The sequence below is a fragment of the Pseudonaja textilis genome, chromosome 5 (genome assembly GCF_049901715.1).
Source record: "Pseudonaja textilis isolate UNSWEBS1 chromosome 5, rPseTex1.2, whole genome shotgun sequence".
In the NCBI taxonomy this organism is placed as follows: domain Eukaryota; kingdom Metazoa; phylum Chordata; class Lepidosauria; order Squamata; family Elapidae; genus Pseudonaja; species Pseudonaja textilis.
This window is the reverse complement of record NC_141994.1, coordinates 23024685-23046724: the sequence shown is the minus strand read 5'-3', so window position 1 is coordinate 23046724 and position 22040 is coordinate 23024685. Positions and strand designations below refer to the sequence as shown.

At 41.5% G+C, this 22040-nt stretch overlaps 1 protein-coding gene across 8 annotated transcripts in view; it reads left to right on the top strand.

Annotated features, from left to right (window-relative positions):
• Positions 1–22040, top strand: part of SRPK2 (SRSF protein kinase 2) — a 120831-nt gene that overhangs the window by 66995 nt on the left and 31796 nt on the right. For all 8 annotated transcript variants that reach the window (XM_026701563.2, XM_026701573.2, XM_026701545.2 and 5 more), the window contains 8 exons: positions 7683–7791; positions 8601–8688; positions 8914–9001; positions 10926–11032; positions 12592–12757; positions 14582–14607; positions 19107–19353; positions 20150–20638. In XM_026701563.2, coding sequence (XP_026557348.1) covers positions 7683–7791; positions 8601–8688; positions 8914–9001; positions 10926–11032; positions 12592–12757; positions 14582–14607; positions 19107–19353; positions 20150–20638 — 1320 coding nt within the window. The remainder of the gene's footprint in view (positions 1–7682; positions 7792–8600; positions 8689–8913; positions 9002–10925; positions 11033–12591; positions 12758–14581; positions 14608–19106; positions 19354–20149; positions 20639–22040) is intronic.

Here is a 22040-nt window from a genome sequence, read left to right as displayed (position 1 = left end):
GTTGTTAGGTTAGTAACATGATTGTTAAATGAATCTGGCTTCCCCATGGATTCTGCTTGTCAGAAAGTCGCAAACATGGATCATGTGATCCCAGGACATTACAACTGCCTTGAATATGAATCAGTCGCCAAGTGCCTGTATTTTGGATCACGTGACTGTAGGGAAGCCTCAGTGGTTGTAAGTGTGAATAAGTCTCTTTGAATGATCATTAAATGAAAAGTTGTAAGTCAGGGATTATCTGTACTTAGGGTATTCCACTTGTTAATTACTTTCTGTAGCCTAAGTTATCATTATACTTTTAAAATATACTTGCTTATTTTATTAAATTCATCAAGCTGTCCATTCTATGACTGAATGGTATACAGTAAAAACGCTCCTACAAAAGAACCTACTATTTGCTGATCTCTAGTAACTGGAGTATCTGAATTATTTTATATATTCCTTGGAGACCCGTGATAGCATTTCCAAAATTAAATTAGAAAGGTTAGCAGAATTCTGACGAACCACCAATTTTATATTGAAGTCATTTCCTTCTTATGTAACTTTCCCGTCAAACCCGAAATTGACATGTGTAGCCATTTTAGTTAGGCTTAGTATATATAGTATTTTTTTTTTCTTGCTTTCTCTGTGGCAGTCATGGGGGGAAGGGTTTTGGGCTTGCCACATTCCTAAGTGGGGAGGAATGGAGTGAGAGAGAGAGTTGTTTTGGCTAGGTGATTCTTCTTCCCATGGGAAAACGAGCTGTCCATGCTTAGGCCCCTTGAGGTGGAGATTTACGACATCAAGCAACATTGAATTACTTCTATTGGAGAATTGAATTACTTCTATTGGGGGTTGTTTCTAACTTTTAATATTGTGGGGTAATTCCGGGTTGTATCAGATCCGGAATCACCACGCACTTTGCCAATTTGATGTTTTCCTAAATAAAAGAAATTGTCTTGGAAGATGGACTTTGTTTTATTCTTTTTAAATGGATTTCATCACTTGGAAACCTGACATTTTCTATCCTTCCTTTCTCTTGTAAACTTCTGAATACTAGGATAATTTTCTTATTCTACGATCAGGAAACTCCTTGAAAATTATCTGATGGGCCACTGAGGCAAGAATTACTTTAAAGTCATCCTAACTTTAGTTTATGCGCCGCCTTATCCCCTTTTCTTGCCTAGATGACATAATGGTGCTTTATTGTGTGTCTTGGCACCGAAACCAACAATCTCTTTAACATAAGGGATTGAAAGGCAGAAAAGGAAGCATGAACGGTTGAAATTCAGCACCCTAACCCATTCCCATGTTTTGGCATTATGGTTGAGAGAGCATATAGTCTTCTTATATAATGGTACCTCGGTATTCAACTGCTTTGAAACCCACTGAATTTGGTACTCAGTGCATTTTGATGCAAAAATTTTGTCCCACTACTCCTCGTTTGTTCGGTACTCAACGCACAACCTAGAAGTTGTCTGTATCTCACTACATTATTCCTTCTGGGGAAAATTTATTTTTGGTACTCATCATGCTTCTTGGAATCAATGGACTCTTGAGTTCTGATGTACCACTGTACATACTTGAATTATTTCTCAACAATAGCATTCTTGTGTTCATGGGTGTGTAGTGTCTGATTCCAGTTTTGGGTTACAGGCTTTCAGCTCCTTAGTGACACGGATTCATTGAATGATTTTTAATAGGGGTACGATGAGTATTTAAAAAAAAGCAATTCTATGAACTCTCATTTGATTAATCCTAGTGAAGGACAGTTTGAAGAAACTCTGCAAACAATCCTTAATCCCTGCTTTCTCTTGCTTTCTAAAATAAATGGAGAAAGAGGAAGCACTGTTTTTAACCGTGTTCAGCCCAGAGTCATTCTGTGAGTGAAATTTGATTGATTGATTGATTGAATGAATGAATGGCACTTAGCAATAGCACACTTAGACTTATATACACCGCTTCACAGTGCTTCACAGCCTTCTTTAAGCGGTTTACAGAGTCAGCGTATTGTCCCCAACAATCTGTGTCTTCATTTTGCCGACCTTGGAAGGATGGAAGTCTGAGTCAGCCTTGAGCCAGTGAGAATTGAACTGTTGACAGTCGGCAGAATTAGCCTGCAGTACTGCATTGTAAGCACTGTACCACGATGGCGAAGAGAGGGGGGAAAGAAGGAAGGAAGGGAGGGAAGAAGGATGGATGGAAGGAAGGAAGGAAGGAAGGAAGGAAGGAAGGAAGGATCGATCTTCGGTGCTCTCTGCGCTTGTGGGCTTTCTTGCTGATGTTTCATTACCAAACTAGAAAAGCTATTAGAATATAAATTGAAAACAAACCGCATTTCTTACTATCACTGATGATCTGTAGAAATTCTTAGTCATGATTGTCCCAAAGGTGCTTTTTTTTTTTCAGGAGGCAAGTAGACTTTCTTGTTTTTTACTTTTGAAGACGTTTCCCTTCTCATTCAAGAAGCTTCTTCAGCTCTGACAGGATGGTGGGATAGATCCTTCCATTCCTCACCACTCTGTCAGAGCTGAAGAAGCTTCTTGGATGAGAAGCGAAACGTCTTCAAAAGGAAAAAAAAAGTCTATTTGCCTCCTGAAAACAAAAAAGCACCTTTGGGATGGCACTGATGATGTTAGCTAGTTTGGTTAACGAAACGTCTGCAAAAAAACCACCAAGTTCAGAGAGCACCAAGGGCCCCTACAAATAGTCTCCTTTATTGGTAAATAAATAATCAAACAGCAGTCCAGATGTGCCAACTGTATCAGAATGGTTGGAAACTCCTTTAGAGTTTGTGGGCCACAGGTACAACTAGACGTGTGTGGTGTGTGTGTGTGTGTGTGTGTGTGTACTTGATGGCCTAGATTTTTGCTTTTTCTTTAGCTCTTGTTTTTTACTCTGGAGATGTCTCCTATTCATCAGAGTTAACAAAGGCAAGAATTTCTCTCATTTGCCAGCTTAAAATAACAGCACATTCAGGAGATGCTTTGAAAAAGAACCAGCTCTGCGTCTCTGCTTCTTCCCTTTCAAAACCAGTCAGTCATTATGTGAAATATTTCATTCTTCACTCTGTGGCCCTCCTTTACAGAACAGCTCTTTTAAGAAAGAGTGATAGAATTTATACCGAGTGCCCCACGTTCATCATTTCTTAACTTTTTTCTTTTTTGTTTTGCTATTCAGAATATAGACTCGTTAAAATAATGTTGGCTGGTTTTATGTTTTAATCGCTGCTCAGTTGACATTATGTAAGAACAGGGTGCATCAACATTTTATACAAATATAAAGAAAGGTTAAATATTAGTGGGTGCAGTTTTTGTGCAGTTATTGGTCTTCATATTTTTCCCCGCATATATTAATCCTCTTTGACAGACAGATTGAAACTGCTCTACCCAGATAAATTTTGGACACTTCCTTTCGTGGTCTCCCATGAGGCTTATCTGATAGTCTGTATTGTAAGATGAATTGACAGTTTATGTCACTAGTGAAGCTTCCCTGAAAAAAAAAACAGAAAAATTAAATACTAGATAATCCCCTAACTTTGAAATGCAGGTTGTTTAGCAATAAGAAAGTTTTGAAGACACATTGAAAAGTTGAAAGCTTTGAAAAACTTATTAGTAGCTGTTTGCATAATCATGTAGGTGTTTTTCAGATTTTAATGACTCTTTTCCTTTATACTTTTCCACTGGTCAAAAGGACCCAGCAGAGATTATACGATCTAAGACTTCTCAGAAAACAACAACTGAATGAGAAACTGCTGGTGACCTTCTACTGCTGCACCATAGAGAGTATCTTAACTTACTGCACCTCCGTATGGTTTGCCAGTTGCACAGGGGCAGATAGGAAAGCACTCCAGAGGGTTAACGTCATTGCTCAGAGGATCATTGGTTGCCCTCTCCCCTCTTTGGAAGAGCTTTAGAGCTCCTGCTGTCTTAAGAAAGTTCAAAACATTCTCAAAGATCCATCTCATCCTGGGCACCATTTTTTTTAACTATTACCATCTGGCAGACAGTACGGGATAATAAAAACAAGGACAAATAGGCTGAAAAACAGCTTCTATCCCAGGGCAGTAGCTCTGTTGAATTCTACTGTAGAGTGCCATATTAATGCAATATCAGGGTTTTCAATTCAATGTATAGGATGAGAAGGAGGTGTGTTTGTGTTTTATTTTTATAGTTATAAGGTACACTGAAGATGGTATTTAATTTTGGTGTACGAGGTGCAATGATAATAAACTAACTATTATAAAGTATACTTTTATAAAGTATACTTTTATACTTTTTTAAAGGCTGAATGCACCAATTATCACATTAAACAAGAGGAAAACCTTCTATGCACCAATTCCACCCGCACTTTCTACAATTTTGTAAACAGCAAACTAAAAGACTCGAGGTCCATCCCACCCCTGAAAGGACCTAATGGTAAAGACTGCAACAATGACACTATCAAAGCCAACCTCTTTAACACATTCTTTGGCTCAGTATTTGTAAACAGCAATGGATCATGGCCAGTATTTCCTAGTCAAACCACAGACAACTACAATGATCTAATACATATCGATTTTACAGTAGACAATGTTGAAAAAGCACTATGCAATCTAAAACCATCTCTATCTATTGGACCGGACGGAATATGTGCCTACTTCTTAAATAAGCTATCCACTGCCATAGCCGAACCTCTAAGCATAATCTTTGAAAAATCTTAAAGGACCAGCTGCCTGCCAAAACTATGGTCACAAGCCACAGTCATCCCCATCTTCAAAAAGGGAGACCCCAGCCTAGTTGAAAATGACAGACAGGTGCTGCGTCACCTGTAAAGTCATGGAATCAATTATTAACCAATCCATTATCCTCCACTTAGAGACAAACAACCTACTCTCTAATAAACAATTTGGTTTCAGAAAAAAACTATCCTGCAATCTGCAACTCTTACACTGCAAAAATATATGGACTACACAACTCGATCAGGGGAAAGCAATAGACACAATCTACATAGAATTCTGTAAAGCCTTTGATTCAGTGGTACACGACAAACTACTCCTAAAACTAAAATCTTATGGTATCTCTGAACACTTACATAACTGGATAGAAGCATTCCTGTCAAACAGACAATAAATGGTCAAAATTGGGAGTGTCTATCAAATTCTGTACCTGTCAACAGTGGTGTCCCTCAAGGCAGTGTTCTAGGACCAACTCTCTTCATACTCTACATAAATAACCTCTGTGATCATATTAAGAGCAACTGTGTTCTCTTCACTGATGATGTAAAGCTGTTCAACACCACAGACAATACTGCTACCCTTCAAAAAGACCTCATCTATGTATCAGAATGGTCAAACAAATGTCAACTTCAAAACTCAACAAATAAATGCTCTGTCTTACATATTGGCAAAAAAATATCAGAAAATAAAATACAGGCTGAATAGTCAAGACCTTGTTGATGATCCAAACTCTGTCAAGGATCTTGGAGAACTCATCTCTAATGATCTAAGTGCTAGAGCCCACTGTAATTACATAGCCAAAAAGGCATTAAGGGTTGTTAACCTAATCTTACGTAGCTTTTTCTCTGGTAATATTACACTACTAACTAGAGCATACAGAACATTTGCTAGACCAATACTCAAATACAGCTCATCAGTCTGGAACCCACATTACGTATCTGATATTAACACAGTTGAGAAAGTCCAGAAATATTTCACAAGAAGAGTTCTCCACTCCTCTATTTGTTGCAGAATGAATACCTTATGCCACCAGACTTGAAATTCTAGACCTAGAAAACCTAGAACTACGCCGCCTTCAGTCCGATCTTAGTATATAAAATCATACATTGCAATGTCCTACCTGTCAATGAATACTTCAGCTTCAACCATAACAATACAAGAGCAAACAATAGATACAAACTCAAGGTTAATTGCACCAAACTTGACTGCAGAAAATACGACTTCAGCAATGTCTGGTCAATGTCTGGAATACTCTGCCTGACTGTGGTTTCTTCTCCAAACCCCCAAAACTTTAACTTTAGACTTTCTACTATTGACCTCACCCCTTTCCTAAGAGGTCTGCATAAGTGCACCAACGTGCCTACTGTCCCCGTGGTTTGCAAAATAAATTGCAGTTGTTGTACTCACACGTCAAACAATAATCTGTAGTTTATAAACAAGAATGAATGTATAGAGTAAGGTAAACCATAACCAAAAAATGTATGTTGATCTAAAATGATATAACAGCCTTTGTTGGAGAAATCCTGATATATCTAATAAAACGAGCTCTCCTTTTAATCAAATAATATGGTGGTTGGGATTCTGTTAACACTGAATGTCTGTTAAATGTGAACGAGAGTTTGTAAATATTATTTACATATTGTGAAATGGTAAATCAGATTTTGCACCTGTTTAAAATGGGAACATAATGTAACATAGGAGTGTTTTATGTATTTTGTGGATCCATAAAAATACCAAAAGGATATTTTATCTAAGCAATTTTTTTTCTGTTTCATCCAGCTCACTATAGTAAGGTCTATTAAATCAAGAATTTAATACTGGCATTAAAAAGTTTGTATTGATAAAGTCTTGGTAGAAGGAAGGGAAGCAGGGAATTTTCCATTGAGATGAACACAGACCAGTTGGAAATGTGTGACTTTTGAGAGCTGAGATCTGTATGCATGTGATTGTTGGGTTTACGTTTTACTGAACTTCAGTGGTTTTATCTGGTTTTTGTTGGCCAGTAAAACGTCTTATTTTTATTGGGTTCACTACCCAAATTTTCTTGGACAAATTGGCAGCTTTATATATTGGATGGATGGATGAATGAATGGAGAGAAGGAGGGATTCAGAAATGGATGGATGGATGAATGGAGAGAGGGAGGGATTCAGAGACAGATGGATGGATGGACAGAGAGAGGGAGGGATTGAGAGATGGATGGATGGAGAGAAGGATGGATTGAGAGATGGGTGGATGGATTGATGGAGAGAGGGAGGGATTGAGAGATGGGTGGATGGATGGATGGAGAGAGGGAGGGATTGAGAGACGGATGGATGGATGGATGGATGGATGGATGGAGAGAAGGACAGATTGAGAGATGGGTGGATGGATGGATGGAGAGAGGGAGGGATTGAGAGACGAGTGGATGGATTGATGGAGAGAGGGAGGGATTGAGAGATGGATGGATGGAGAGAAGGATGGATTGAGAGATGGGTGGATGGATGGATGGAGAGAGGGAGGGATTGAGAGACGGATGGATGGATGGATGGAGAGAAGGACAGATTGAGAGATGGGTGGATGGATGGATGGAGAGAGGGAGGGATTGAGAGACGAGTGGATGGATTGATGGAGAGAGGGAGGGATTGAGGGAGGGGTGGGTGGGGAAGGAGGAAGGGATTGAGGGATGAAATATTTCCATTCACTAAACTACTGTCTTCTTTGCAATTGTGATACAATGACTTCAGAATACAATTAAACCTTTAAGGTTTGTCCCAGGATATTTTTGGAACATTGAATTAAATCCAACAAAGCCATCTTAGGCATCTTTTCTCAGAATTGTTCCATTATATTCAGTGATGGTCTAAATAAATGCACACGTTTCCAGTTGCACTTCTGCAGGTAGCTGGCTATATTAAGATCCTTTCCTGCATACGTAAGTAAAACACTATAAGTGAAATTACATCCTTAATTATATCCTTTGGTATGGTTTTTTTTTTTTTTGGAAAGGTGGCTACCATCCAGTGAAAATTGGAGATCTTTTCAATGGTCGATATCACGTTATCAGAAAATTAGGATGGGGTCACTTCTCTACCGTCTGGCTATGCTGGGACATGCAGTAAGATATGTTTTTTCTCTTTGCATCTTATTTTTATCAGATGAATTGATGGATGGACAGACAGACAGACAGGTGTAGATGGATGGATGGTGGATAGATAGACAGTATAGCTTAACACACACACTACTACCATACACACACACACACACACACACACACACTCACACACATGCTGCATTGTATGTGTAATGTGTTCTTTGCAATCTGCTTAACATAGCAATTTGTATGTTTATTAATGCTGCCTAATCAAACATACAATATATTGAAATCTCTTTCCCTAAGAAATGATCGGTATATTATTAAATGAATGTTGATTGAATGATTTTTTTAAATTTTTTTTTGGTCTTCTGAGCTTTTGGACTTATGCTAGAGTCTATCTTCAGGGAACTTCTCCCTAATGGAATCTAGAGTGAAGTTCTCACATTCCAGGAAAGAGAAGTTCCTTAAGGATGGGCTCCCAGCACGGGTCTGAAAGCTTGGACGAAGTTTCATCACTTCCTGTCATACAGGAAGTGATGAAACGGGCCTATAATTCCTCCTGAAAAGCCTTGCAAATGTTTTTTCCAAGCCTCTGGGAGGCCAATAAAGGCTTTAAACCAGCCAAAAAATCAGCTGTGAGGTGCAGTGCAGGTAAGGGGGTGGGGTGGGGACTGTGCGCACATGCGCAGGGGGCGTGGGGAGGGAGGGCACGCATTGCATTCTGGGTGCTGGCATGCAAGTGCGCAATTTTGGGCACAAGAGCCCCAAAAGGTTAGCCACCACTGGTATATAGCATTGATACTTTTTCTTTTGAACTATTTATTTTAAAGGGGGAAACGGTTTGTCGCCATGAAAGTTGTAAAAAGTGCTCAGCATTATACGGAGACAGCCTTGGATGAAATAAAATTGCTGAAATGTGTAAGTATCACAACAACTTCCCATTCTTTCTAGCAGTGAATTTTGTTTCTTCAGATACAGGTAATTTTACAACTCATTTAGAAATAAGGGACACAGTTTTAAAGCTACAAGGCCTTTTCAAACCTGCGTTGTCTTTAAAATAAATGTTGGTACTTTTAAAATATAATGTTGGAGCACTTAATTCAAAAAAGTACTTGATTTTTTTTTTTTTGTCTTCATTTTTAGGTTCGTGAAAGTGATCCTAGCGATCCAAATAAAGACATGGTGGTCCAATTAATTGATGACTTTAAAATTTCCGGCATGAATGGCATACGTATCTTTTCTATCTATTTTTCATTTTAAGCTCATTAAAAACGGTTCATCCTCTTCAGAATATTGAACTATTGTTAGTGGGTCAGTTCTTTAAAAATGAATTATGCTTTTCAAAATATGTGTTGTGACAAATAACTTTTGTAATAATTTGAATGTTTTTGGTATTTTTGGAGATAAGATTTTAAAATTCAGGTTAAGGCTTATACGGGACTTATCTTACAATATTTTCTTAAAATACTGACCACATAAGTTTCCATGTTCTAAACCAGGGCTTGTCAAACTCAAGGCCTGTGGGCTGGATCAGCCTCGTGGGGTGCTTAGATCTAGCTCATGGGGGCCCACCCTGGAAACAGTGAATGACTGGCCTACAATGCCTCTACCAGTGAAAATGGAGCTCCTATAGGCTGTGCATGGCCCATCCGGGCTTCGTTTTCGGCCACGACGGCCTCCTGCAGCCCTCTGCTGGTGAAAACTTCAGCCTTCCCAAGCTCTGTTTTCATTGGCAGAGGGCTGCAGGAGGCCATTGCGGCCAAAAACGGAGCCTCGATGAGTGACGTCGAGCTGGCCACATCCACCCCGGCCACTTGCCGCCCCCCCCCCCTTGAGGTCAGATACAATCCTGATGTGGCCCTCAATGAAATCGAGTTTGACACCACTGTTCTAAATTGTTCTAAACAAAATGTCCTTAAGCACTGCATATACAGCTATCAATTACGATATACATTTATTTTACAGTGTTTAATTTATACAATATAATATTTATTTTTACACGTTTGTCTATTTTTATAGCAGTGGGAATGTGTCTATTTTCATAGTGTCTGCTTTGATAGTCAAACAAAAGATACATTGTCGCTAAATAAAGCACGAGCTGATTCTATAACGGATCTACCATGTTACATTATAATTCTAATTAGTTATAAGATGTTGCTACAGGAACAATTTATGTTCTTTTGACTTATATTAGACTGAAAATTCCTCTTGCTGTTGCCTAAGATGTTTTCATAGAGATGTTTTGCATGCACTATGATCTTTATTTTTTCCTTTTTATTACAGAATTTTTATGAAATTAATTTATGGGCTCTGCTCATACTTTTTTTCCTCTCCCACTGTTCAGTTATCAGAGAGACTGGAAAAGTCCTTTCCGTTTTCTTGGCAAGGTTTTTCTAAAGTGGTTTGCCATTGCCTCCTTCCTAGGGCTGAGAGAGGGTGATTGGCCTGGGCTCACTCAGATGGCTGTGTGCCTAAGATGAGACTAGAATGCACAGTCTCCTGGTTTCTATAGTGTGATGCCTTAACCACTATACCAATCTGGTTCTCATGCTCATATTTATCAGCCCGTAAATCAAGAGTGTCAAACTCAAGGCCCGCGGGCCAGATCCGGGCCCTGAGGTGCTTAGATCTGGCCCGCGGCCCATCCTGGAAACAGCAAAGGACCGGCCCACGATGCCTCTGCCAGCGACAACAGAGCCTGGGCGGGCCGTGCGCAGCCTCCCCGAGCTCTGTTTTCTCTAGCACAGGGCTGCAAGAGGGCATCGTGGTCAAAAATTGAACCCAGGTGGGCCTCATGTAGCTTCCCCGAGCTCCGTTTTTGCCAGCAGAGGGTTGCAGAAGGCTGTCATGGCCGAAAACTGAGCCTTGATGAGTGACATTGAGCTGGCCATGCCCTCCCCTCTTTCCTTCCAAGGTCAAACGCAACCCTGATACGGCCTTCAATGAAATCGACTTTTATACCCCTGCCGTAAATGGTCAGCATGTTTAATTTTGATGGGTCTAGTCTAGGATTGTGCAGTTCTGTCCTTACTTTATGTAAAATACATTCTAGAAGAGTTCAGCCCATCTTTTGATTTCAGTAGCATTCTTTGTAATGGCTTTGTAATTGTGCACCAATAAAAATCACTTGCCATTTATCCTTAATTGAAACACAGATGTCTGTATGGTTTTTGAAGTACTTGGACATCACCTTTTAAAATGGATAATTAAGTCCAGCTATCAGGGCCTTCCAATCCATTGTGTGAAAAGTATAATACGGCAGGTAAGAGTCCCATATTCATATGTCATTAATTCAGGTATTAATATGTCATTGTCTAGCAGAATTTAGAGAGATTGTATTTTTAGATATTTTAGTCTTTTTTTGTAGTACCCTGTTTCCCTGAAAATAAGACCCAACTGGAAAATAAGCCCTAGCATGATTTTTAAGGATGCTTGTAATATAAGCCCTACCCAGAAAATAATCCCCAGTTAAGATTGTCAGCCAGACAGACACATTTGGAATCATATTTTCCCTAAAAATAAGGCCTAACTGGGAAATAAGGCCTAACACATTTTTGGAGCAAAAATTAATATAAGACACGGTCTTATTTTTGGGGAAAAGCGTTCCAACTATTTGTAATGTTAAGGAGAAACGTCCAGAAATTCATCATAAGCACACAGCTATGAAATACTGAGATAAGTTAACACTTGGAAAGAAGAATATTGGAAGAGTTCCACTTTAAAAAAATTAGTTATTAACATTCCCAATTGCACAAAAGCGGTGTTTTACAACCTGTAGCGGTAGATGAAATGACATTGTGCTATACCACTTAATGCAGGTAATCCTTGACTTATGACTGGTGACTTACGACCTGAAGATCCCTCATTAAACCCCTTCAATGGTCACGTGACTAAACTTCAGACTCTCGCAAAAAAAGTTTTTTCACACTTATGACCATTGCAACATCCGCAGTGGTCACGTGATCAAAATTCAGACGTTTGGCAACAGACTCATATTTATGATGGTTGCAGTGTCTCAGGGTCATGTGTTCCCCTTTTGCAACTTTCTGACAAGCAAAGCCAATGGGGAAGCCGGATTCACTTAACAGCCATGTTCCTAACTTAGCAGCGGCAGGGACTTGCTCAGGGGTCAAAAATTCCAGCAACCGGTTTGCTGCCCGGTTGCTGGGTGGGTGTGGCCATGACTGGCGGGGCCTACCAGAACTTCCCGTTTCCGGCTTCTGATAGGCCTCCAGAAGCCGGGAAAGGCCATTTTTGCCCTCCCAAGGGTCCAGAGGCATCCTCTGGGAGGGCAAAAACAGTCTCCCTCAGCCTCTGGAAGCCCTCCGGAAGCCGGAAACAGGCCCATTTCCAGACTTCCAGAAGGCCCATTTTTCTCCCTCCCAGAGCCTCTGTGCGGACCCTGCGCTTACCTCCAATGAAAATGGGCCATGTGGAGACTCCTGGGAGGGGAGGAGCAGGGCGGGCACTCAGTCATTTGAAATATCAGTTTGGCGAACCAGCTGTAGCTTTAACATCCGGTTCATGCGAACCGGTCCAAACCGGTAGAATTCCCCGGGATTCGCTTAACAAAAATGGCAAGAAAAGTTGTAAAAACAGGGCCCCGTTTAACAAATGTCTCACTTAGCAACAGAAAGTTTGCTCCACTGCGGTCATAAGTCAAGGTTTACCTTACAGTGTTACTTCCAGAGAAATGTATGGCGCCATACTCGTGAGGTTAAGCAACATCAGGAGGTCTGTGAATAAACTGTTGAATCCTGACCAGCGTCCTTGTTTTTGATGGTAATGCAATTATTCTCCGTCTGAATATTTTGCAATCAGGTATTGCAGGGTTTAGATTACCTTCACAGCAAATGTAAGATCATTCATACGGATATCAAACCAGAAAACATCTTGATGTGTGTAGATGACACCTACGTGCGGAGAATGGCGGCGGAAGCAACCGAGTGGCAGAAAGCAGGGGCGCCTCCTCCCTCTGGCTCAGCAGGTAGCAGCATTCAAAATTCCTATTTTCCGCAAATGAGACAACGCGGAGCTGTAATAGAATTTTACTCACTGGGAACAGTACGTTTAAATATGCTGAATTGGAAGGTGTAAATTTTCAGTTGCTTTGCAAATAGCCAAAGGAACAGGTATTTGTTGTGGTCTGTTGGCCACTGGCCCCCTCCAGCAGCCAAATCAGAGGAGGAGGCATGGGAGTCAGGATTAGCATCAATGCAACCTGAGAGCTCTGAGGGGATAGAGGGAAATGGAGTTGGCCAAGGTAGAGAGAGGCAGAGGCTGGGCCGTCCATCAGCCCTCAGAACGTGAGTCAACAGCCCCCAGGTCTGGAGGTGACTGTTGAGGAAGAGGAGGAACAGCTGTATCCAGTGCCTGATGTGCGGATACACAGAAGGCAGAGGAGAGGAGAGCAGTGGAAATCTACGGGCTAGTCCTTGGAACGAGAGTCACCACTAGTAACGAAGTCCCACCCTAGTTCTGGGGATAAAAGGCAGGGGATGGAGATGAATAGATGTGGCAGGCAACCATTCATCTTCCAGCTAGCCGGACAAACACACACACACAACGTGTAGCTAATGCCAGCTCGCCCTGGCTTTAAAAAATATATATCTACAATTGGAGGAGATCCAGATTTATATATATACTGTATATCTAAGCTAGGTCTTGGCAGCCCGGCTGGTGTGGGAGGGGACAGGGAAGAACCGGGCCGTGTGAGCAGTGGGCCGGCGTGCATGTGGGCACAGCTTGACTTGCACAAATTGAGCTGCGTGCGTAAGCCTGCCATTCGGGTGAGTTGAGCTGCGCACACGTGTGCTTTGGACCCGCTGCTCACGTGGCCCGGTTGTGAATAGGCCACAGCCTTGTAGTGGGTAGCAATCCAGGGATTGGGGACCCCTTGCATATCTGATCTGAGATTTTCCTTTTATGGCTCTTTTATGACAATAGCAGAAAAACTACCCTGTTTTCCTGAAAATAGGACCTACTCCGAAAGTAAGTCCTAGCTTGATTTTTACATGTGCACCCACTATAAGCCCTACCCCCAAAAATAAGCCCTAATTAAGATCCCATCCACTCCAGAGTACAGAGGTAAAAATTAAGCTAGGGTGGGGAAAGAGGGCGTGAAGTTGCCCTACTACTTACTTTCGGTCAGTTGCAGCCAGGCCTCACACACCTCGGCCTATTTCTTCTGCAGCTGGCAAAGCTTTCCTTTCAATTCCCAGAATTCCCCAGCAAGCTATGCCTTCTCCTCATAGAATAGGGTAGGGTAGGAGAGAAGAGAAATAGAATAGAATAGAATAGAATAGAATAGAATAGAATAGAATAGAATAGAATAGAATAGAATAGAATAAGGAGTAGAGTAGAGTAGAGTAGAGTAGAGTAGAGTAGAGTAGAGTAGAGAAAAAAGAAAAGAAAAGAAAAGATGGAATGGATAGGAATAGAATATATGGAATGGAATGGAATAGAATAACAATAGAGTAGAGTAGAATAGAACAGAACAGAATAGAACAGAACAGAATTGGAATATTGGAATGAAGAATAGAGTAGAATGCAGTATATATAGTACAGTACAATACAATAAGGAATAGAATAGAGTGGAGTGGAATGTAGTATAGAGTAGAGTAGAGTAGAGTAGAATAGAATAGAACAGAATAGAACAGAATAGAATAGAATAGAATTCTTTATTGACCAAATGTATTTGGGTACACAAGGAATTTGTCTCTGGCATATATCCTATGTTTACTATTTTTAAAAAATATATACTTGAATATTCATAAATGTGATTCTGGCTGTCTCTTATTTTATTTTGTAGTGAGTACTGCCCCGCAACAAAAGCCTGTAAGTATTGTTACATTGTTGTTATTTAGGTATCTTCATTCTTTTGTTTGGATGGTTGAAAGATAACACCTTTGAAATTTCATTTATGGATCTTACCTGACAATGAGTCTTTTGCATAATATTCATCATGCATTATATTTGCCACTGGATTTTAAAACATGTTAATACCACTTAGATTAAATGAAACTACTAAGTACAGGTAGTCCTCAACATACGACCTCATCTGAGCCCAGAATATCTGTTGCTAAGTGAGAGAACTGAGTTTTGCCTCATTTTATGACATTTCTTTCCACATTTGCTAATTGAATCACTGCAGTTGTTAAGTTAGGAGCACCATTGCTAAATGAATCTGGCTTCCCCATTGACTTTGCTTGTCAGAAGGTCGCAAAAGGGAATCACACAACCCCGGGACACTGCAATCGCCACAAATGTGAGTCAGTTGCCAAGCATCTGAATTTTGATCATGTGACTACGGGGATGCTGCAATGGTCATAAGTGTGAAAAATAATCATAAGTCACTTTTCTCAGTGCCATTGTAACTTTGAATGGTCACTAAATGAACTTGTAAATTGAAGACTACCTATATATGTTTCCTGTGCCAAGATAGGTGGGGACAGGACCAGAGACAATTTTGGAGAAAGTGATTTATTCCATCTTTCATATGAGGCAAACTGTCAGAGTGTGCACAGTGTGACCATGTGAGAAAATCCAGGAGCAAATACAGCGGTTTATATTTAAGCAGAGGTTTTATCTAGAAAGAATATATACATACAAGTACTTTAGTCAGACAAACAGCAATCAGCAATTACAGCACAGAAGCGCACATGGACAGAGAGATATGCCCCAATAGGGCCTCTTCTTATTTCAGGCTCTTAAAGTGATATCAGCCCCAAAACCTTGCTGACTCATTTCCCAGCATTACATCATCATAGCAACTGGTCGACTCTTAAATCAATACCCTTGGAAGTGCATGTGTAATGTATACCTTGTTTTGCCGGAAATACGACCTACTCTGAAAGTAAGTCCTAGCTTGATTTTTACACGGGCACCCAATATAAGCCTTACCTCCCAAAATAAGCCCTAATTAAGATCTCGCCCACTTCAGAGTGGACGGGTAAAAATTAAGCTAGGGTGGTAATGGGGGGAGATGGAGCTGCTCTGTTACTTATCTTTGGACAGTTGTAGCCAGGCCTCGCACACCCCGACACCTGCCTTGCCAGCCCATTTCTTCTTCAGCCAGCAAGGCTTTCCTGAAGGCCTCTGTAGCTGATAACTAAGCTCAGGATTGATCCAGAGCTCAGTTATCGGCTGCAGAGGCCTTCAGGAAAGCCTTGTCGGCCACAGAAGAAGAACTTTCTGAAGGCCTCTGACAGCAAACATGAAGCCAGGGTTGACGCGCGCGTGTGAGGTTAGTCAGTGGATGACTTCCCCCCAAAATAAGACCTGGTGCCTTTTTTTGGTGGCTATATATATATATATGGCAGGATCTTATTTTCAGGGAAATACGGTAGTATATAATTATATAGTATATAATACAGGTAATCTTCACCACAATTCATTTAGTGACCAATCGAAGTGAACTGAACAAAGGCACTTACGACTGTTTCTCACACTTCCGGCCTCCCCCAAGGGTCACATGATCAAAATTCAGCTGTTTTGTCATCTGATTCATAGTTACGATGGTCCAAGTGTCTTGGGGTCACGTGATCCCCTTTGGTGACCCTCTGACAAGCAAAATCAACGGAGAAGCCAGATTCACTTAACAACGGTGTTCCTAACTTAACAACCGCATTCATTCACTTAACAAACTGCGGCAAGGAAGGTTATAAAATTCACTTAACAAATGTCTCAGTAACATAAATTTTGGGCTCAGTTGTGGTCATAACTCGAAGGACTACCTGTAACTAACTTCTTCTGGTATTACGACATAGACTACATTCCTGCCTGCAGTTGAGCATCAAAATGTTGTTCACCCAAAAATAGCTATGCAACATATTTTTCTTCAAAGATCATATTTTCATAATTCATGACAAATTGCTTGTGAAGGAGGGGAAAATTGCAACCACCGTTGGTGAAAAAAAAGAACGGATCTCGCTAAGTTAGCATGCTTTTTTTTTAATAAGACTGTGTCGGGAATTTTATAGCAGTGGCCTTTCTTGGAGTTATTTCTGCATAGAAATAAACAGTGCTCTGTGTCATTCCGCCCCCCCTGCCCCCCCCCCCCCCAAATCATCAACGTTGACTTCAATGAGAAGTTTAGCACTTTTTCTTTAGTTTTATACATTTGCTAATGTATACCCATGATCACAAAAGAATGAAACCTGGTAGCATTTTAGACAGGGTCAATTAAATACCAAAATAAAGTTAGTAGCTGCATTTATAGTGGGAAATTTGAAATGATTTCCAGTATTTGAAGGGCTCCCACAAAGAAGGGGGGGTGGGTGTCAAAATATTTTCCAAAGCCCCAGAAGGCAGGACAAGAAACAATGGATGGAAACTAATCAAGGAGAGCAGCAACCTGGAATTAAGGAGAAACTTCCTCACAGTGAGGGCAATCAACCAGTCATTTATCTGAAATGGTATAGGTTCTTCTGCTTGAGCAGGAGGCTGGACTAGAAGACCTCCAAGGTCCCTTCCAGCTTCTATTCTGTTCTTCGTTGCCATTCTGATACCAAGATATCCATGATTCATTTCTTAACATAATGTATTCTCAACACGAAAAAAAACCAGTTTGAAATGCCATCCTACGTCCTGCTTTTGATGGCTGGAAAATGTACTTTGGTACATTCCAGCTGGCTCATTCCCCCCCCAAAAAATTAACCTTTGATTGGGAAATGGGTACATTTTAAAGGAAAGATTCCATATTATGTTTTAATAGAATGTAGCTACCCAAAAGTCTCAAAAAACACAAACATTCTAGGATTGGGGGGGGGGGGAAATACCTTCCGCAGATTTATTTTATTTTAATTTGGTTTATATTTTTATTTTATTTTTATACCTTCATGTCATTTGATTAATTTTATTTGTATCCTGCCTTTATTGTTTTTACAAATAACCCAGCAAACACACACAATGCAGGTAGCTCTTGATTTACAATTGTTCATTTAGTGACCGTTCAAAGTTATAATAGCCCTGAAAAAAGGGACTTACGACTGTTTTCACACTTATGACCGTTGCAGCAACCCCGTGGTTACATGACCAAAATTCAGGCACTTGGCAACTGACTCATATTTATGACGGTTGCAGTGTCCCCAGGGGTCCCTTTTGTGACCTTCTGGCAAGCAAAGTCAACGGAGAAGCCAGATTCACTTAATAACCAGGTTACTCATTTCATAACTGTGGTGATTCACTTAACAACTGTGACAAGAAAGGTTTTAAAACAGGACAAAATTCACTTAACCAACCTTTCACTTAGCACTAAAGACATTGGGCTCAAATTGTGGTTGTAAGGCGAGGACCACCTGTATACCTTCCTCCTCCTTTGTTCCCCACAACAACCCAAATCTTTCTTTCATGGCTAAGGCGGGACGAGAACTCCTGATTTCTAGCCCAACACCTTAACTGCTACATCAAACTGGAATTCCCATGGACAGGTTACTTTTCAGTTAAATGCGGTTTTTATCGGGCCAGGTTTTTTTGCAGATGATTTAGAAAAATAGTTTTTAAAATGTGGATTTAAGATGGTTGATAGTGGATAGATGACCGTGTTAGCACAGGGGTGTCAAATTCAAGGTCCCTCAGGCCAGATGCGTCCCGCAGGATGCTTAGATCTGGCCCGTGGGGGCCGTCCCAGAAAAAGTGAAGGACCAGCCTGCAGTACCTCTGCCAGAGAAAATGCTCTGTTTTCACTGGTGGAGGGCTCGCAAAACAAACTAAAAGCAAAACAAAAGGAGAAATGTTTCCCCTTTTGCATTTGAGCCTGCAAGAGGGGACAGGAAAGGAGAAAGGGGAAGAGAAAGAAAAAAATGGGAAGATGGGAAGAGAGCAAGGAAGGAAACAGAAGGAAAGAGGAAGAAGAAAGGAAGGAAGGAAGGAAGGAAGGAAGGAAGGAACCGGCAAATGGCAAGGCTCTTCTGGAGGAGAAGGGTTTGATGTTCTCCCTGGTCTCGCTTTCCTCTCTTGGAAACAATGGATTCCCCCCCCCGCCCCCCCCAGTCCTGCCACAGGTGGCCTCAACGTGAGTGGCGTCAAGTTGGCCATGTCCCCTTCTAGCCACGACCCCCTTCGCCCCTCCCCAGGTCAAACACAACTCTGATGCGGCCCTCAATGAAGTTTGACACCCCTGGTGTAGCATATTAAGGTGGTCTTTTAAAAAAATTCCACCAAGATAAGAGCATTTGTATCTAAAAATTAGATTTCTAGGATTCAAACAATTTCCTACAGTAAGCGGGTTTTCCCATCGCTTAAACATATGTTATAATGGCAGATCAGGACACTGAATAAGCTAATTGTGTCACACGATTCAAAAACGAATCTGTGGTTTTTCTTTTTTTCATCAGATTGGAAAGATATCTAAAAATAAAAAGAAGAAACTAAAAAAAAAGCAAAAGAGGCAGGCTGAGCTCCTAGAAAAGCGCTTGCAGGAAATCGAAGAACTGGAAAGGGAAGCTGAAAGGAAAAAAACGGAAGAAAACGTCACCTCGACTGTACCATCCAACGAACAAGAGGATGGGTACCATCCGGAAGTTAAACTAAAAAGTGTAGAATTAGAAGAAGTGGCAGACGAAGAACCTGGGAATGAAGATGGTAAGTTAGTTTGTGTCATTTATTCAATTTATTTGGCTGCCCAACTCCTAGACATAAGCCTCAGAGACTGTATGTATGTCCACAGGTAGTTCTCACCTTACAGCCGTTTATTTAGTGACCGTTTGAAGTTAGCACAGAAAAAGTGATTTATGGCCATTGTTCACAGCAACGAGCATATCCGCGGTCACGGGATCCAAATTCAGACGCTTGGCATCTGGTTCACATTTATGACGGTCACAATTTTCAATGGTAGAACTACTACTTAGGAAAAGATTGGAGAAGATTCATTTCTCTCTGTCTCAAACAAATCAAAATTGCACTTCAAAAAAAAAAAAAAAGAGCACCTCCCAATGAACGAACAAACTACATATGCAGATAGTCCTCGACTTATAACAGTTCATTTAGTGACCATTCAAAGTTAGAATGGCACTGAAAAAAGTGACTTATGCTTTTCACACTTACGACCATTGCAACACCCTTGTGGTCATGTTATTTACATTCGGATGCTTGGCAACCAACTCACATTTATGATGGTTGCCATGTCCTGGGGGTCATGCGATCCCCTTTCTCAACCGTCTGCTGAGCAAAGTCAGCAGGAAAGCCGGTTCACTTAACAACCGGGGTAAGAAAAGTCATCAAGTGGGGCAAAACACACCGAACAGCTGTTCTCGATCAGCAATCGAAATTCAGGGCTGAATCATGGTTGCAAGTCGAGAACGACCTGTATGCTTAACCCCACCTTGAAAGTCAGCATTTTAAAAGATATTTTACCTCATGTCTTTTGTATGTCTCTCAGGAGAAACAGAAGACCAAGATGAGAAAGAAGACACGGAAAAAGAAAACACCGAGAAAGATGACGACCTGGAGCAAGAATTAGCCAATTCAGAATCCGCTGATCCCGCTTGGATAGAATCTCCCAAAACCAACGGCCACATTATCGATGGTCTTTTCTCCCTGGAAGAACAGATCGAGGAGGAAGAGGAAGAGGAGGAGGAATGCCCCAACGCCGAGCAATATAACCTCGACGAGCCAAACACCAAAAGCGAGTACAGTTACGGTAGCTCTTACGAACAATTTAACGGCGAATTGCTGAACGGACGTCATAACATTCCAGAATCACAATATGATGAATTTTCAGCTTCAGTGTTTCCCGGAGCTTTAGATTCTGTCGCTTGTGGTTCAGTGGTTTCTGAAGAATCGACGGTAACCGAAAGAGAAGAAAGCACTCCATCCCACGACAGGAGCAGGACGGTTTCGGCTTCCAGTACGGGAGACTTGCCAAAAAGTAAGCATTTTTGTTACCGTAACATTGTGCGATCGAGGTCTGTTTTAGAAACTCTTAAGTGAAGATGCTTCTTCTACACAGAGGGGTCCTTGGTACTCTCTGAGTTTGATTGTTTTCTTGGAGATGTTTCATTACCCAAACTAGGTAACATCATCAGTTCTAGAAGGAAGAGGGGTTTGCAGAGAGGAGGAGGAGGACCGTAGGGTTCTTGGTTGTGTTGTGACCCAGCCTTAGCAGAAACAAGAAACTCCATGTCACTCCATGTCACGAAAAACCTCTCTTGTAAATTAATGACATTCACCCACCGAAAAGTCCAGGCAAGAGTCCTTCAAAGAGTTAACGGCAGTAACAGACCTTATCAGTTCCTTGCGATAATTGCTGTGAGCTCCCAACCAAAAGGCTGCAAATTAAGTTCTGGCAAGCAGTCTCTGTGGCACAAAACACGACGACCCAAATCTTCAGAAAGACACTCTTGTCTCCTATGATAACCTCTTCCCTTTCCTTCTATTTATTCTCCAGCCGGGGGGATGGGGATTCAGTGTCCATGTGTGCCTTCCTTCCCGAGGCGACTCCTTGTCCTCCGTTGTTCTCCTCTCCTAACAGCTCTGCGCATATGCGTGTCCAGAGCAGGCCCCAGCTGTTCTTTTTCCTCACTCATGTCAGCCTCCAAAGGCAGCTGCCTCTCCGTTGGCTGGGAAATGTTGGACAGCCCTGGCTCTATCTCTGCGTCCGATATAGAGCATCCATCATAGCCTTCCCCAGACTTCAGAACTGTCCCAAGTTCCTGCCCAACCTCCACATCATCTGAGTCTGCCACCAGCTGTGCTGGCAGCTGGCCAGCCACAACAGGTTGTTTTCTTGCAGACCTTTCATTATCCAACAGTTCTAGGAGGAAGAGGGGTTTGCGAGGAGGAGGACTGTGGGGTCCTTGGTGCTCTCTGAGCTTGGTTATTTTCTTGCAGATGTTTCATTACCCAACTAGGTAACATCATCAGTGCCAGTCTGGCCTAGAAGACCCCCAAGGTCCCTTCCAAATCTGTTAACTGTTATTTCATTGGTTCCCTAAGACCTCTTGTGTTGTGGTTAGCTGGCCGCAGGTGCAGACGGCTGAGGAGAGCGAGGATTCAGATGAAGGGCCAGGACCATTAGGGAGAGGTTCCCGAGTAGCCTTTGCCAAGTGCGTGTGCATGCAGCATTGCTCGCAGGAAAGAGCAGCTACAACAGCACGGGCAACTCGGGAGTAAGGCTGCAAGGTAATGGCCCCTTCTTCAAGAAGATAAAAGCCAGCTGTGCAGCGGACGTTCTTTGCAGGAAGCAAAGACGTTTTGAAACTCAGCCTTGTGGACATTACAGTTAGTATTTGAAGACTCTTGTGTTGTAAACTGTTCTTATCTGTTGCTTT